This window comes from Acanthochromis polyacanthus, chromosome 7 (assembly GCF_021347895.1).
Source record: "Acanthochromis polyacanthus isolate Apoly-LR-REF ecotype Palm Island chromosome 7, KAUST_Apoly_ChrSc, whole genome shotgun sequence".
Classification (NCBI taxonomy): domain Eukaryota; kingdom Metazoa; phylum Chordata; class Actinopteri; family Pomacentridae; genus Acanthochromis; species Acanthochromis polyacanthus.
Window position 1 is genome coordinate 25484691 of NC_067119.1, and position 17268 is coordinate 25501958.

At 40.3% G+C, this 17268-nt stretch overlaps 1 protein-coding gene across 1 annotated transcript; it reads left to right on the top strand.

The window, feature by feature from the left end:
- Nucleotides 1-1607: 1607 nt before the first annotated feature.
- got1l1 (glutamic-oxaloacetic transaminase 1 like 1) lies at nucleotides 1608-14098 on the top strand. Its single transcript, XM_022199906.2, has 8 exons — nucleotides 1608-2068; nucleotides 4550-4731; nucleotides 5009-5132; nucleotides 7262-7479; nucleotides 7600-7750; nucleotides 10433-10598; nucleotides 10780-10922; nucleotides 11469-14098. Exons 1-8 carry the CDS (start codon nucleotides 1894-1896, stop codon nucleotides 11606-11608), a joined length of 1299 nt encoding a protein of 432 aa, XP_022055598.2. The 5' UTR covers nucleotides 1608-1893; the 3' UTR covers nucleotides 11609-14098.
- The last annotated feature ends 3170 nt before the right edge of the window (nucleotides 14099-17268 follow it).

Below are 17268 nucleotides of genomic sequence, written 5' to 3' on the forward strand. Positions count from 1 at the left end.
AGTTGCATGCTGTTGGATGAATAGTGAAATAAGATGCTTTTTTCAGTTCTTACAATCGTAAATCTGACTCTTGAGGAGTCAGTGCCTCACCAGCCATGAACCTCACCGCACGTCACTGGTTCCTTCACTCATTTCCCTACACTGGCGACGCTGACAGAGGCCAGTGGACATGTGATGAAATATAAGGAATCACTAGACGACCTACACGGACAATTCTGCCGTCGGTTCTCTGATTTTGAAAAAATGACAAGACACTTCAGCTGATATCATGTCCCTTGTCACAAGACCCAGAAACAGCACCTCAGGACTTGCATTTGGAACTGATCGATCTTCAAAGTGACTCGGTCTTAAAGGAGAAGTTCAGCTCCCTTAAACTGAATGACTTTTACGCTTCACTAAGTGAAGCCAAGTTTCCAAACATTGGGAAGATGGCACAGAGGATGCTAGAGGATGTGTTTGGATCTACCTACGTGTGTGAGCAGACATTTAGCGTGATGAACATCAACAAAGCACACCACAGATCCCAGTTAACTGATGAACACCTCAGATCCATCCTGAGAATTGCCACAACCAAACTGACACCAGACTTTGATGCAGTGGCAGAAAAGGGTGACCAACAACACTGTTCCCACTGAATGTGAGTATTCTTTACTTTGTCAGTATTGTCTTTAACATGTAATTCATATTAGTTTGCACAATCTCCACCCATCTGATGCTGGTCTGGCCCGTCTGTCGACTTTCAAAAGTCAGTGTGGCCCCTGAGCCAAAACGTTTGCCCACCCCCGGTCTAGCTTCACATGTGAATGTTTTGGTGTCACTCACTCAGAATGACCTTTCTGATGTTTGACAGTCACAGAGGTCAAAGCGAGAAGCTTCTGTTCTGAAGAAGGTGTGAATCAACCAGAATCCAACACTCCAACACTGAGGCATTTATTACATTTAGTGAAAGGATGTAACAGTCCCTGGTCTTTGGAAAAAACAAACAGTATGCTCCCATTATTCTCCTAGGGTTGTCAGGTTCTCTAAGAACGGGCAGAAAACCTCGTCTCTAAAACTGGTCTTTCTGAAATTACTCCTGATCAAGCTAATTGACATGGATAACTGCCTGATTTGGCCATCTACTGCCACCTAGTGCAGTAATTTGTGTCCTCCAACCCCACCTAGTGAACTACAAAGCCTGGCTCACTTATTTTCTCCTTGAGCTGCAAGATGTTTACTTTGATCCTGGTTTTTCATTTATGGCGAGCTTCACGGCCACTTCTTCATCTTCTTGAAATGTCTGTTGCTGGGAAGAAAAAACTATATGTTCCAGGCGCAGTGGAAAGAGCTTAACACAGCTGTGATTTCCGAGCAGTAAATGTGTTTTCATGTACAAATACAGAGAAAATTACTTAAATGATAAATGTACTACACTCTGAGAGGTAGAGGTTGTTGGATGGACGGAAGTGGTCTCAGAAAACTTATGTATTATGCAAGGATGCAGGAAATCCTCAACAAAAATATGTCCATCTCACACACTGAGCAGACACAGAGGCACAACTTCTTGCCTGTTGTGGTCTAATTAATTTACTTTGACTGCAGGCCAGAAGAAGAACACTCCAGACAAACCTTAATGAGCACATGTGGGTCCCCGTCGAGGTGTTTTTATGTCAGAGTCGGAGGCAACACACCTGAGGTCTCCACCACAACTGATCCCCGCTCCTTTCAGCCCAATTTGATGGCCGTCCACTGCGGTGGCAAAAGTAAACTCACCGGACCCGCAAATTAGGGAGTGACAAACTCATCTATCACCGTTGCCGGGACGACAGTGGCCCAGTGCGTGCTGCAGCTTAGCAACAGTATCTTAACAAAAGGCTCGCAGGCAGCGGGCTGATTTGTCTGACTGGGTTCAAGATGAGCCGACCCGGAGGCAGCGTTGATGAAAAAGAGGTCAACCAAAATGGACACCCAGGCGGTCATCTGTCCGTGTTTAGCGATACCCACGCCGCAGCACTGAGCACTGAAATAAGGCTACTGTCCGCTTTCAAGAAAGACACCGAGACCAGGAAAGTTTATCTGGCAGGGAGAGGTGAGTCACTGTCACTGTTTGCTTTCACACAAGACGAGAGGAAAACGTGTTTGTTGAAATTGTGGCATTATTATTTGTTGTTGCAGGTTTTCTTTATTGCAAGAGTGAAAAGAGAAGTAGTGTGACAGAATAATGCACAGAAATCTGTGATATAACATGAACATACACTACCAGTCAACAGTTTGGACACATTATTTTACGTTGTAGATTAATACTGAAGACGTCAAAATTATAGAAGGACACTTATGGAATTATGTTGTAAACAAAAAGTGTTGATCTACAGTATTAATCTACAAATAAAAAGCATTGAATGAGAAGGTGTGTCCAAACTGTTGACTGGTAGTGTGTCTGTGATGGTGCATGAGTAGACATCAAAGAATGAAAATAGTCTTGTCACTTGGGGTCCATTTACAGTGGATTGCTGCTTATCCACTCTGGTTCTTCTTTTTTTTTTTTTTCATTTTAAGGTGCTATATAGTTTGATGGACAGAATCGATAACTAGGCCTATAGGTTCTGGCAGTAGCTTTGGGATTTGTGTCTTTTTTTTGGAGAAAACTGGGATAAAGTGTCTGTGTGATTGCATCATTCGGTGTTGATCTGAGGGTTTCTTTTCACCATAGCCAGCTATTTGCAGGCTGGAGGCTCCCTCAAGGAAAATGTTGCTGAAAATGTTTGTCTTATCCAAATCAAATCATACTCTTATTTGAAGGTTACTGAATTTGGAACCATTTCCCCTAAATCCCGCCTTAGGAGAAATGACAACAAAAGAATACAGCAATTTTAAGACAACTGATTACAAGAGAAACACAAAGAGCAGTTCTTTTGCTGAGCCCACAGGCATCTCGTACAATATATAAATGAGGAAAGGGAAAACTGCCTGCTGTCATTGGGTGAGAATCACAGAGCGAGACACACAGAGAATCAAGGAAGCATTTATACTCACATTCACAGCTAGAACCAATTTAGAGTCTCTAGTTTACCGTCCCTGACAACAGCACAGGCAGAAGATGAGAACTCCTCACTAACATAACAAGTTCAAAACCACAACCTTCCCTTTATGAGCTGACCGTAAACACTGCACCACCATCATGCACAGTGAAGGTGTCACAATGCACAGACTCTTAATTTAAAAGAAATAAAAACAAAACTCAAAGATGAATGAGGTGTGCATTGGAAGAGTAATTTAAAAGTGTGTGCTGAACATACCAGCAGTGTTCCCCCTATATTTATTCATCACGTTGAGAGCAACACCACCACATCTATGTAGAAACGTGATGAAAATGAACAAAAGGAGTACATTCTTAGCATCATTAAATGTTACAGTCAGTGGTTAAACTCTGAAAAACTGACTTTAAATTCAGACTTTACTGCACTTCCTCTGATTCTCAGAAGCACACCTGTCAAGTTCCAAGTAGTTTGGATGTACACCAAGAATCAAACGTTTGGAGACACCTTTTTATTCAGTGGTTTTTATTTAGTAATTTTCTGCATTGTAGATTATTACTGAAGACATCAAAACTATAAAAAAATACCTATGGAATTATGTTGCAAACAAAAAAAGTGTTAATCTAAAGTACTACCCTACAATGTAGAAGGTAATAACAAATAAATAAAAAGCATTAGATGAGTAGGTATGGCCACACCTTTGACTGGTAGTGTATATTTGTCGAGATATGCAAAGAACAGACACACGCATGGATGAAGATTCCTTCATTTATTTGTGAGATTTATAACAAAACAAACTATGGAAATCTAAAGAAGTGAGACAGCTGTGAGGACAGATGAAATAAAACTGAGGCAAATTCCTGATACTGTGCAGACTCGTTCTTTTTGAACCCTGCTGTTATCTCAAGAGCTGGTCGTATCAAATAAATAACGGTCAGTGCAATGTGAAAGAGGAGGGGAAAAAAGCATTTTAGGATCCTAAAGTAGGATCAAGCTGAGATGAGAAGAAGACTTTGTCCAGGAAGCTTTTTCTAAGAAGTAGGAGGAAATAGGTTGCCATAATAAATTAAATAGAGCTCCATTTAAGCAGAAAAAAATGGCTGGACTAACAAGAGATTTTCTTTTGAATCTTCCTTTCCACTGGTTCTTGAGTCTGTTGAAACAGCTGAGAGCAAACTGGTTTTTAAAATTGCCACAGTTGCCTCTCTATTATCTTGTTACAGTACAGAACAGAACAGTACAATCATTTTCTCAATCATTTGTAGCCATGTAGTTCCTTTCTACGAAGACAATAACTTCATCAGCACATTGCCAGGAGAGGATCTGTACCTGAAGGTGCTGCCACATTAGTTTAAACTTTTACCTAATTGTTTGTTTGTTTCGAGATGACACGATAATTACAAATCGCACATCAAATCTGAGTGCACAGAAACAGTGTAATTATTTTATTATATAATGGACGTTCTGACAGTGTAATTATGACCGACCTCTTCCTTTTCCAGCAAACTTTTCCCAACAGCCTTTGTCTTTCACAGAGTATTACAGCGAGAAAGGGAAGACCTTTGAACTGCGTCTTGTTGGGAAAATAAAGCAACAGATAAGTGCTGATCCCACTCTTCATCCAGAGTATCCATCTTCTCTTGGTCTGGTAGAATTCATCCGACAAGCCACCCAGGTCGCTTTGGGGAGGAACTCGAGGACCATAGCGGAGAACCGGGTAACCTTAGCTCTGCATACTCACTGCAACTAATTATGTAGCTGCAAGATACATTCACACCTTATTTTTCACACTAGCACACACAGAGGTGAAGCAGTAGCCTGCAGCTAGTCAGTCGACACTGTCAATACCTGACAGCACGGTGGAGAGTGATCTGTAATTACACAGTCTTGGATCTACATCAGGTTTCAGGCTCAGAGGAAATCACTACACGATCAGGACTCAAGTGTCTAAAGATGAGTCCTATCATTAACTCAACTCCTGGCTTTTGTTGCAGGTGTTCGGTGTCCAAACCCCTGGTTTTAACGCTGCTGTGCGCCTCGGAGCTGAACTCTTGAAACACTGGTATGATGTCAGTGCTGCTTGGTGTGGGCCAGTTTACCTCTCTGTCCCTTGTGATGGTAAATAAAATAACAGCATTTAATGATACGACCACCAGCTTACTGGCTTTAAAATGTTGTGGCACTTTATGCTTTTGGATGATAAATCACAAAAAAATGTAGCTCACAATCCCAGTGTGAAGAGGTCAGCTGCATATGCTACCTGTTCCTCCTATTACCAATGCAACAAAAGAATGATTCATAAGTAGACCAAGGTAACAAAGAAGGAAATGATTTGCAAGCAGTATGTTGCAGTTGTGTCCATGGCAACACAAGTCACTGTGTACATCCGACAGGATATGTAAGAATTCATTATGACAATTGAAAAGAAATCTCAAGTATTGCGCAACCTACAGTGGCAGCTCACTGTTTATAGAAACCCTTTGACAGACATGTCACACATTCACTTTTAAAATATCTCCCAGATAAAGAATATTCACAACATTTGTATAGATGTAGATGATTTTTGATTAAGGTCTTTCTTTTTACTCATGCAGCAGGAATAAAGACCATATACACCATTCTTGACACAGTTTCCCTCCTTTGCTCCCCTTTATTTATCCCACCTCACTACACCAGGAACACATCAGACAGAAATATAAATAGTAGTAATACTAAAAGGTGATGATAAAACTCTTTTTCTTTATCTGTATTCACAGGCAAGTTCTTTAAAAGAAAAGGTTTCCAGACATCATAGAATTTCAGAACTGACCTCTTTGTAGAATACCAACTCTTTTCAAGCTGAATGTAGTGAAAACCTCCCAGATAGCAAACTATGGGTGAATCAATGTTGAATCTATGTTGAGACCTAACATTGAAATTATACAGAAAGCGCAAGATTGATAAAATGTTGAGTCAACGTTTGCTTACATAGATTACATGTTTGCAAACATAGATTCAACATTAATTAAACATTGACCTGTCAAACATTTTAATTAAACCAAAATACAATGTAGATTCAATGGTATCTTTTAAACACAAACTTCAATGTTGACAAAATGTTGTTGAATCAACGTTGATCCAACCATCAGTCTTCAAACGTAACCACAATTCAACCTTCTTAACCCTAATTCAACATTGATTTAACATCTTTTGCTATCTGGGTAAAGTGTGATTTATGGTTGAAAAGCAAACGTTGACTCAACATTTTATCAACCTTGCGCTTTCTGTATAATTTCGACGTTAGGTCTCAACATAGATTCAACATTGATTCACCCATAGTTTGCTATCTGGGGCTCATTATGCCGTCTAAGGATGGTTGTGTTTCTTTCCATTTCAGTAATATTACTCTTCCAGCTGAGAGAGGACAGAAAGTCTTCAGGTTCTCGTTCAGGTTTCTGTTCCTTCCAATGGCTCCAAAAAATGCAACAGATAGCTACAGTTCTAGCAAAATAATACAGATTTTTGAAAGCGTTAAATGATGGATTATCTCAAAAATCACTTCATTTTGGTCACAACCAGAGCATGTGTATCAACGTAGCTGGTTCTCCCTGATGTGAGCCAGATAGGGCCTCAAGATCTTCTTTAATGTTGAACAGTCTTGCTTTAGAACAGTGAAAATGCATGCAAAATTTGGAACTAACTACCACATGTTTAAGGCAAATGGAGAATGAGCAAATTCAACATAAAATTTATTTCCAAAGCTCCTCTGTAATTTGTTTAGATCTGCCTCCTATTTGTACTTGAGTGATTCTAGTGTTGTCAATTTATGTGTATTCTGCAACTCAAAGATGTTACTAATGGTGGGTTTTGCATCTGGTTTAAGTTTAAAACGGTGGAGGACATAAAGGAAAAAAGGTTTGAAAAAAGAGCTTATGACAGATACCTGTGAATTTTTAAAAAAAAATCTGTACAAAAATAATTAAGCGAAGCACTGCGCAAATGTACGTCCTGCAAAATGTGTCCAATAATATGTTTTTCATTTTCTCTCAAATGCATTGTTTCAGAATAAAATATGTCAAAATGTGAAAATGTGCTGTATATGAGAGAGATGGCGGCTGAAACCTGTAGAACGAACTCCAACATCAAGGAAATAAAAGTGTATCAGCAGAGCCCCATTGTATGCTGAGGATGAAGACGACATAGATCTTGTGGGGTTTGTCCTGCTTTACTGCATCTAATATAAGGTTTTGTGTTGATCCTCCCTGCAGACTCATTGGCCAGTATCTTCCAGGCAGCAGGGATCCCAGATATCCGTCAGTATTATTACTGGGATGAGGAGCAGCGGGGCGTTTGTTTAGAGAAGCTTCTGGCAGATTTGGAGAGGGCTCCAGAGCGAAGTGTTGTTGTTCTGTCAGCGTCGGCCCACTACCCAACCGGAGCAGACTTCTCTCAGGATCAATGGGCTGTGATTACTCAACTCATCATGGTAAATGACATGTACATCTCTGCTCATTACCAGAGACTGAAATTATTTTTATCACACAAGTAGCTTTTCCCACCTACTTACTCAGATCCTTATTTCTTGTTTCTGCACTCTTTTCAACAGAGGCGTAGACTTTTCCCTTTCCTCCTTCTGCCTGCACAGGCACTCTGCTATGGAGATTTAGAGCGAGATGCTTGGCCTGTACAGTACTGTGCATCGCAGGGAATTGAGGTCCTCTGTGCTCAGTCATTCTCCCATTGCTTTGGACTGTACGGTGAGGAAGTAACATTAAGAATATTTCAAAAATGTACGAGCACCAAAGACAATCCAAGTGTCCAAAATGGCACATTCTACAAACTAAGGCCAGTGTTCTACTGTGAGCTTCCAAGAGGGTCCATTACAGTCTGAGAAATGGTCATGTACATCCCAAAATTTCTGTCGATGTGGTACCTAATATGAGGGTAATTGCGCACATGTGCATGTGTGGACTACATACAGTCATGGAAACATTGTTAGACCACCCTTGTTTTCTTCAATTTCTTGTTCATTTCGATGCCTGGTACCACTAAAGGTATATTACCTGAAGAATACAATGAACAGACAAAAAATGCAGCTGATTACATCAGACTTAATGTCCTATTTGACATGCTTAAGCTTAATTGTATTCCCAGGGTATATAAGAGAACATTTCATGTCATAAGCAGTGCTGCACATGCAAAGGCCTAGAGTGGTTTCCTGCTTACATTCAAGCCGTAGCACAACTCAGAAGTTGGCAGCTCTCACATAACGCCTAAAACAAAAGAATTATGTGAAGCCACAAAGGCAGCCATCTGGACACTGCTGGAAACTGACACGAGTGAGAGGCGGGTAGCAAAAAAATACTGAAGATCTCCAAGACGGCCGTTCATTACACCAAGAAAAAACAAGCCCAACATGGTACCACCACATTGCTAGCTGGAGGCGGCAGGAAACATCTTTCTACCCACCAGATGACCGTCACTCATCCGTTCCTGTATCAGGAATCGTCAGACCTCCAGTGACCTTATAAATGTGTGGGCACTGTGGAGAAATGTGATTTGTTTGGCAAGGACAGTTGGAAACCGACTTCTTCAAGCTGGTCTGAAGTCACACAGGGCACAGAAGAAGCCCTTCTTCAAGGAAAGGCAGAGGAAAGCCCGGTCAGTCTTTGCTGCGGATCACAAGGATTGGACTATTGATGATTGGGCTAAGGTTCTCTTCAATGATGAATGCAATTTTCAGTTGATGTCCACTCCAGCCAACTTACTGGTTAAGAGGAAGCCTGGAGAAGCTACAAACCAGACTGTCTGCCCCTACAGTAAAACATGGGGGTGGATCAGTGTCGATCTGGGGTTGTTTCAGTACGGATGGAACGGAGCAAATGCAGCTGTGTGAAGGACGAATGAACCAGGTCATGTACAGGTCCACTCTTGAAAAGAGTTTTCCATCAGCTGGAAAACTCTTTCTTGCCTCCAATGACTGGATTTTCCAACAAGACAATGCCCCTTGCCACATGGTAAGGTCAATTATGGCCTGGAAGAAGAACCAGAACATTGAAACATTGTTTTTGGCAGTACAATGTCATAGCTATTGATGTACGAATTTAAGTGATTTTGGTTATTATCAAGAAAACCATGGAAAATGTCTAGATATCAGCTCTTAAGTTAAATTCTTATGAGCTATTTTTGTTGTTATCGTTATATTTGTCCAAAGAAATGTTCCTGAAGTTTTACTAGGCATCAAAATGAACAAGAAATTGCAGAAAACAAGGGTTTTTCTAAAAATTCTTTTCATGGCTGTAGATAGAATCTACTGTGCATGTACTGAACGAAATCCTCCAACATCTCAGATCTCCTCACAATGGACACCAAGAAATGCCTTTGAAGAGTAGTTGCCATGCAGAGACAAATTTTTGGACGAAGGGTTCCATGTGGTCACAGATTTGGTTAGAGGAGGAAATCTATGTCATGCATGTCTATTTACAGACAGGGACAGCAAAGCTTTGATTATATATTTTGTGTGGATGCAAACACTGAAACCCGAGGATGCACGGTTCTTGTGATTACTCTGTTTCTCTTGTCTTGTTACACACATCCTCATTGGAGCGTATTTAAATGTACATCCATAAACACTACAGCTAAACATACATATTGCCCTTGTAGTGCATTCGGTCAACAGTGGTCTATTAGCACAACTACAGCGACATGACCTTGATGCACTTTGCAGAGACAGTATAATTAAGGCCCTGTCTACAAGAGTCCACTCCACATTTCATCTTCTCTGTATATTTACAAGAGTCTGCATGAAACCCTGCGCACATGTCTGCATTCAGCCTAAAATTTGCAATCGACCACGCTACAAGGACCAATAGTGCACGTGCTCATCTTCCAAGTGGACTCCCGCTTCAAAAGTAGCATAGAAACAACAACTGTGTGTCCACAGATGTCCATATGCGTGTTTAGACCAGAATATATTCAAGGCTTTTGACTGAAATCCATGCTGTCCAGTCAACAAACTGTAGAGCCTGGAGCTGTTCTTGTTTCACAAAGGAACACATCGAGTCAATCTGCACTCGATGTCCTTCTCCTTTGTGTAGTCAGATTGGGTTGGCCTCACACACAATAGACAACAGCATCTATGTATTCATGGTTGCCTTAACTATTGTTCATCAGGAGAGACGTCATCATCAACTGAGCTGTCTGTCATGTGTTCTGGTCCCTTCGTATTCTACTGCTTTGTATCAGCATCAGCTAACTCACTCTGAGTCAGATTGACTTCTTTCTTCCTGTTTGGCTCAATATTCATCTACACAGAAATGATTGGTTTAAATGCAAAAGTGTCCCTTTACAAGTTATTTTCAGCTCTAGATTTACAAGTCACCATAAGGCTTGAAAATTGTTTCTTCACACCAGGCTCATCTTTTCCTTCCCTTCGCCAGGTGAAGCTGTTGGACACCTCCTGTGCGTCTTAAAGCACAGCTCTTTCCTGTTATCGATGCAGTCACAGGCTGACAAAATAGTGAGATCACTGTGGGCCCAGCCATCTGCAGGAGGAGCACGTGTTGTCGCCACAGTGCTCAGTAACTCAGCGCATCTTGTTGAATGGTGAGGCATGCGTCACTTCAAGGATTCCTTTGATATTTAAAGAATGTGACTGGCACAGATGCCTCCATAGATGGCTAGGCTTAGAAAATGCACCTTTTGCACGTAGGGTCTTTAGATATTTTGCAGATGCTTACATGCCTCATATGCCACACATCCAAAAGTTTGTCCACTGTGTTTCCAGGCAGGGAGAAGTTAAGCGCATCGTTAAGAGATGTATGCTGATCAGAGCTGTTCTGAGAGAAAAGCTGAGGCTGCTGGGAACTCCAGGTTGCTGGGACCACCTGACTCAACAAGGTGGACTCTTCTGTTGTACAGGACTGAATGGTGAGAAACATACAGAACAGCAACTTTTCCAGAGCAATTTTTGTCATATTCATAAAAAGCAAATGATTTGCTGCACCCGAAGACAAAGTAAAGCACCGAGATTTATCATCAGTTTCCTTTAGCTCTTGCTTTTTTTGTCCTCCTCTGTATGGTCCTTTGGAAGAGTTATTTGGCATCTGTAGTACATTTTCATATATTCATGAACCGAGTCAAGGTCTGACATCCTGGTTCTCTCTTGACATAATTTGGAAATGGTGCACTTTATAAGCAGTTATGAATGTGTTTGGCTCCCTTTATGCTTGTGAAGTTACAAGCCTTCGCCAGAAAAAAAAACAGTTCATTAAATACACTTTCACGTGTGTCTGGTTTTGGTGCCATCAAAGGGCAAGAAAACAAAAGATTGTTGATGAGATTTATTCTTTCTTCAAATGCAAATTTTTATGTAAATGCTGTCACTATGTCACAACAAAAGTCATGATTGTATTACAAATAACTGCTCATACATTTTCACTGCATTACTTCAGGAGGTTTCTTTGTCCATTTTAGGGCAGCAAGTAGAATTTCTGTCAAACTGCAGACATGTGTACCTGCTCCCCAGTGGTTGTGTCAACGTGAGTGCAATCAACAGCCGTAACCTGGACTACATAGCAGAGTCCATTCGATTGGCTCTGACCACGTCACTCTGACCATGCGACTTGTGATCAGGATCTAAAATCTGCATCAAAGGAGCTTCTCAGCATGACTGAGACACATTGTGACTGAAGCTTTTATGTGTTACTGTGAAATGTTCAGTTTCTACTTCACTGTTGTATCTGTTGCAAAGTAAAGACTATAGTGCTGGTGAATGTAAAAAAAAAAGGTTTAGCCCATAATATGATTGATTATTGAGTTGTTGCTGATGTTTCACAACATAAGTGTGTACAGTAGTTATCATAACCGGGAGCAGGTTGTGATTGTCTCTCAAGACATTTGTTCAAAGATGTGTTTGTTTCCTGTGTGTGTTAAATGCAGTAGGTCGGCCATGCAAAGTAAAGCAGCAGTGGATACCCGTGGAGTGTTTGTACTGTTAGAAATGTAGTCTTTAATCTGCTTCTGTCTGCAGTAATACACTACCATTTGCTTAAAGCCTTGATTCAAGTGAACATTTATATATTCACACTTCAAATATGTGAACTTCAACATTTTCACACCTTCTGCCAGCATACATACTACCTTAAAAAGACAACTGTAAAAGCATCTTTTGTTGGTTGTACGAGGGATGTTGTGTTGGGCTATTTCTGGAATGGACAGTGACAAAGAAAACTGTTGTTTTTATATCTTAGGTTTTGTTTAGATTACACCTTTTAATTAAATATTGGTAGACAGACCCATCCTTAAGAAAGAGCCCCCTGGTTTAGCTTGAATTTATGCTAAACTAAAAGACAGCAGGCTTCTTATTTAAACCTTCAGTGCAAAAGTTTTATTGCGTCCCTCTGGCATTAGGAATAAGAGTAAAGTAACAAATGCTCTCAATGTGAGCTTATGTCATATGCCTTTTGTCACTTTCTTTTGAGTTTTGTTTTTTCTTGGAGCATCAGATGAGAGAGTCAGACCCTTGACATCTGAGGTCATGGTTCTCTGCTGGAAACTGTTGAATTGCTCTCTCCAGGTTGGAGTTGAGCTACTGCCTCAAGCAAAGGATTTTAAGTATCTTGAGATTTTGTTCATAAGTGACAAGAAAACAGAACAAGAGATGGAGAAAAGGCTTCAGCAGTAATGCAGGTGTTGTACTGGACATTTGTGGTGTCAATTTACTATTCGGTCTTTGTTCCAACCCTTACCTGGAGTTATGAGATCTGGGTAGGAACCAAAAGAATGAGGTTGTGGATGAAAGTATTTAAAATGAGTGTTCTCCGCATGGCTGGGCCTCGCCTTGGAGATAAGGTGAGGAGCTCAGACATCTTGAAGGAGTTTGGAGTAGAGTTGCTGCTCCTTCGTATCTCAAAGAACCTGCTGAGGTGGTTGGGGCATCTGATCAGGTACCTACAGGGTGCCTTCCTAAAGGGGTTTGGAGCACGTCTAACTATGAGGACACCTCTGGTTTGACCCCAAACTTAATGGAGGGATTATATATCTCCTCTGGGGAGGAAGACCTTGGGATCCCCCAGGAGCACCGGAAAGCATTGCTGGGGAAAGACTCGCCTGGAATGACATGCTACCATGACCTGACCTCGAGTAAGCTAAAGTGAATGGATGGATCAGAAACTTTTATTGAATGCTTTCTTGATTTTTATGCAGTTGGCTCTGGCATGCTTCTAGTCAGTGTGACTACTTTGTCTCTGTCCTGCTGTTGCTCCCATCTTAAGTTCTGGCAAAAAAATATATACGTATTTTTGTGACTGACATGAAACACATTGCCACTTGTCTGCCAGTGTGGGAATCTAGCCACACAAACCAGATTTAAAACTTGCTGCAACGCACAAAATGATTTACCACCAGCAGACTTGATCAGCACTGTGTGAACTCATTTAGCAAGACTTTGAATGCAATATGTAATACTCTTCTCAGCCTCACCCAGGCACAAGGGGCATAACTCCCATTTTGGGTGCTATCTGCAGATTATAAAGCCTTGTATCACTGTCCACAAACAAAGAAAAAAGGAGCTTGCAGACAATGCGTTCATCCACAAAACACGGGTGGCAGAATCAGTCAAATGAGGCTTTGAAGGGAGGCTTCATACACTTTACTCACCCAACCAGTGCACAGTCAGACTTCTATCTGTTTTCCAAACTAAAATCCTGCTTGCATGGTCACCATTTTCAGAGTGATGAACAGTTCATGCATGCTGTTGAGGAGAATCTGGAGGCTCAAGATGTGACCTTGTTCTGGAGGGCATAGCGAAGCTTCAGCATTGGTGTACAATGAGTGGAAGTGATTGAAGTTAAAAGATGGAACGTTGAGGGAAAAAAATGCAAGAACAATCTTTCTTCAGTGATGTTTTCTGGTGAGGCGAAGAACTTTGTGAAGTACCCTCATATATGTGATATTTAATGGACAAATATTAAAATGGCTCATCATAGTTTTATCTTTCCCATCATGTTAAAGTATGCCCTCAGGTATACAGTCGTAAACATGCTTCTGTGAAAGATGTCATGAATGTATATGAGACATGTTATATTAAACTGCGTGTTCACTGAGTTCATGTGTTTTTTTTTTCAAACATCATCCAGGACAATATAGTATCTTTGTATGGTTGCACATTGTTCGAAACCGCACCATGTGCACATGATGTCCATTCTCGACAGCATTCAATCAAAAGCTGTCCTATGACTCAGCGCAGATAAAGCTCAGAACAAGCAGCCATATTTTGCTTTGTTGGATCCTCGACCAGCTTCATGAATTCGTTGCCGTTGCTGTGTGAACATGAGTCAGAAAAATAACTTACAAATTTATTGAAAGGACATCCTGTGTACAAAGCAGATCTCGGCTGCTTTTATAATTCTTCCGGCTTTGCTGAATAAGCAACCTTGACTGTGTGTCCTTAAAGTGATCCTGATGTACACTTGTGTAACATGTATTCATGCGTAAGCTTAGATTTCTATCAATCCAGCATGACAGTCTTTTTCCTGACATTGCTGACTTCCTCACTATTAATTTATACAAACACATCTGACTGCCAACATGTAAGAATGATTCTATTTTAAAACAGAGAAGCCAGATCATTTTTATTTAAATCACATTATTTTCCAAAGAATTTCCTTGATATAACAGTTTCAAGAACGTCCATCTATAGAGGTTTTTTTTTTTTTTTTTTTTTTTTGGGGGGGGGGGGGGGGGTTATTTTGAGCTGTTATATACTGAATACTCTTCTTTTACTTTCCACTCAGCAAGAATATTTACAAATTATGTGAATGTATTATACAGCAAATAACTGTTCATCTGGAAACATCAGGGAGCAACCCCATCCCTCTCTGTGCACATCTGTGTGACAGTAATTGCACAATACAAAAATGAATGTCATTTTCCAATTTTGCTAAAGAAAAACGTACCTTTTTAGAAAACACACTGCTTTTATCTGACTAACTTTATATCCTCAGGAACCCTCTTTTATAATATTTGTGAGATATGCCATTACTGTCACCACATGCTGTTTGGTTCTGACAAACAGGTTGCGAAAAGGTATTTAATGGAGGCAGCGTGCTCAGTCTTTTTATTTCAGTGACCCTGGATGAACAATGAGAAAATAATCAACATTCACCATCACACAGAGCCTGAGCCATTAGGTCCAAGCTGGAACCCTTTGATTTGCATCTGAACATGCCCGAATGGACACATTGCAGATATTTACTAATATTACAGGTTTTCAGTGTGTGAGTAGTTGGTTACACACATACTAATGTCACACATGCAGTTATTCACACATACATAAAGAAAGAGGAAGACTGAGAACAAATGTAAACATGAACACAGAAGTTGTGCAGCCAGCAATATCTAAAAGTAAACAGGAGAAAGGTACTGCTTGCCTTCCAACAGTTTCTTCCATTAATCACTCAGATTTGGACCACTGCTGGATTTAATTACTGGTTGGTGCTAATAATATATCAGTGCACAATAATTATCTTTTTAGCTATAGTTTAAAATATAGTCAGACATCAACATCCACGAGTTGCAAAAGACTTTTCAAATGTTCATGAATTATTTATTAATGCTTTCCATAGAAATCCATGTTATGATAGGGTTTTAAGTTATGTGTTTAGTTGTTTTTAAAAGAAAGGGCGAAGGTGATGTGGCAGCCAGTTGTGGCAGCTTTTTAGTCCTGTGATTTTTAGTTTAGTGTGTTTTCTTCATGCCAAATGTTTTTTACAATTGTTGGCAATTTAAGTGATTTTTTTATTCTACCTTTTTTGATTATCTTGGAGGAATGAGTAGAGGAAATGGAATGGAAAAGGCTGTTGCTACCGTTGCTCAGTGGAGTTCTACCTGCGGAGCAACAGAGCCAGTCGGCTGTTGTTTACTCCAACAGGAGCGTCTGATCACACTGAGCTCTTCAAAACTGCCGGGCTGAGATTTCTATGGAAGAGGTGTAGAGGGAGATGAGCTGGAGTAAAAAGGGAGAAATAGTTTGGAGAGATGCTTATAGACCAACTCTTCCATCTGTCACCATGCAAATGTTTGCTCTGTGGGTAATAAGATGGAGGAGCCTGAGACACTTGTTAGGAGCCAAAGACTCGGAAACATGGATGAAAGACTGTGTTACGAGGAATAACACCAGAGTCAGCGGTTTCTGGACTATACGAGTGGACCGGGACCGGGACCGGGACCGGGACCAAATAAAAATATATTTAAAAAAATAAAAAGTAAAATAAAAGGTGTTGCACTTTCTAATACCACTATCATGGTTTTTTCCTCTGCAAGGAAACAGTTCCATCACAACTTAAATTTCACAAATATGAGAACATCAGTTAAAGAGTTAATCTCCAACACTATTCTTTACAACATCACAATGTCCTTTCTTGCAATATCATATACAGTGGGTAAAGAAAGTATTCAGACCCCTTGAAATTTTTCACTCTCTGTGTCATTGCAGCTATTTGCCAAAATCAAAAAAGTTCATTTTATTTCTCATTAATGTATACTCAGCACCCCATCTTGACAGAAATGTAGAAATTTTTTGCAAATTTAGGGCTCCGAACATCTCTTTTTTGATTTTGGCAAATGGCTGCAATGACACAGAGAAAAATTTCAAGGGGTCTGAATACTTTCTGTACCCACTGTATCAAGCAAATTGCTGTTCACAATACAGTGCCTATCATAAGTATTCACCCCCTTTGATGTTTTACCTTTTATTGCTTTCGTAAATCAATCATGGTCAATAAAATTTAGCTTTTTAAACAAAAAAAAAATATTGGAAAAAACTCTTTAATGTCAAAGTGAAAACAGATTTCTATAAAGTAATGTTAATGAAAGAAAATTATAGAAATGAAAATAATTGTTTGCATAATTATTCACCCCCTTCAAGTCAAAACTGCTCAAGCTCTGTCAGGTTGCACAGGTATCAGGCATGAACAGCCCTTTTCAAGTCCAGCCACAAATTCTCTATAGGATTGAGGTCTGGGCTTTGACTCGGCCACTCCAGAACATTTACCTGGTTCTTTTTCAACCATTCCTGTGTAGCTTTTGCAGTATGTTTTGGATCATTGTCTTGCTGGAAAATAAATCTTCTCCCAAGAAGTAGTTATCTTGCAGACTAAAAAAGATTGTCCCCCAGGATTTCAGTGTATTTTGCAGCTTTCATTCTGCCCTCTATCTTTCACAAGCCTTCCAGGTCCAGTTGCTGAGAAACATCCCCACAGCATGATGCTGCCAC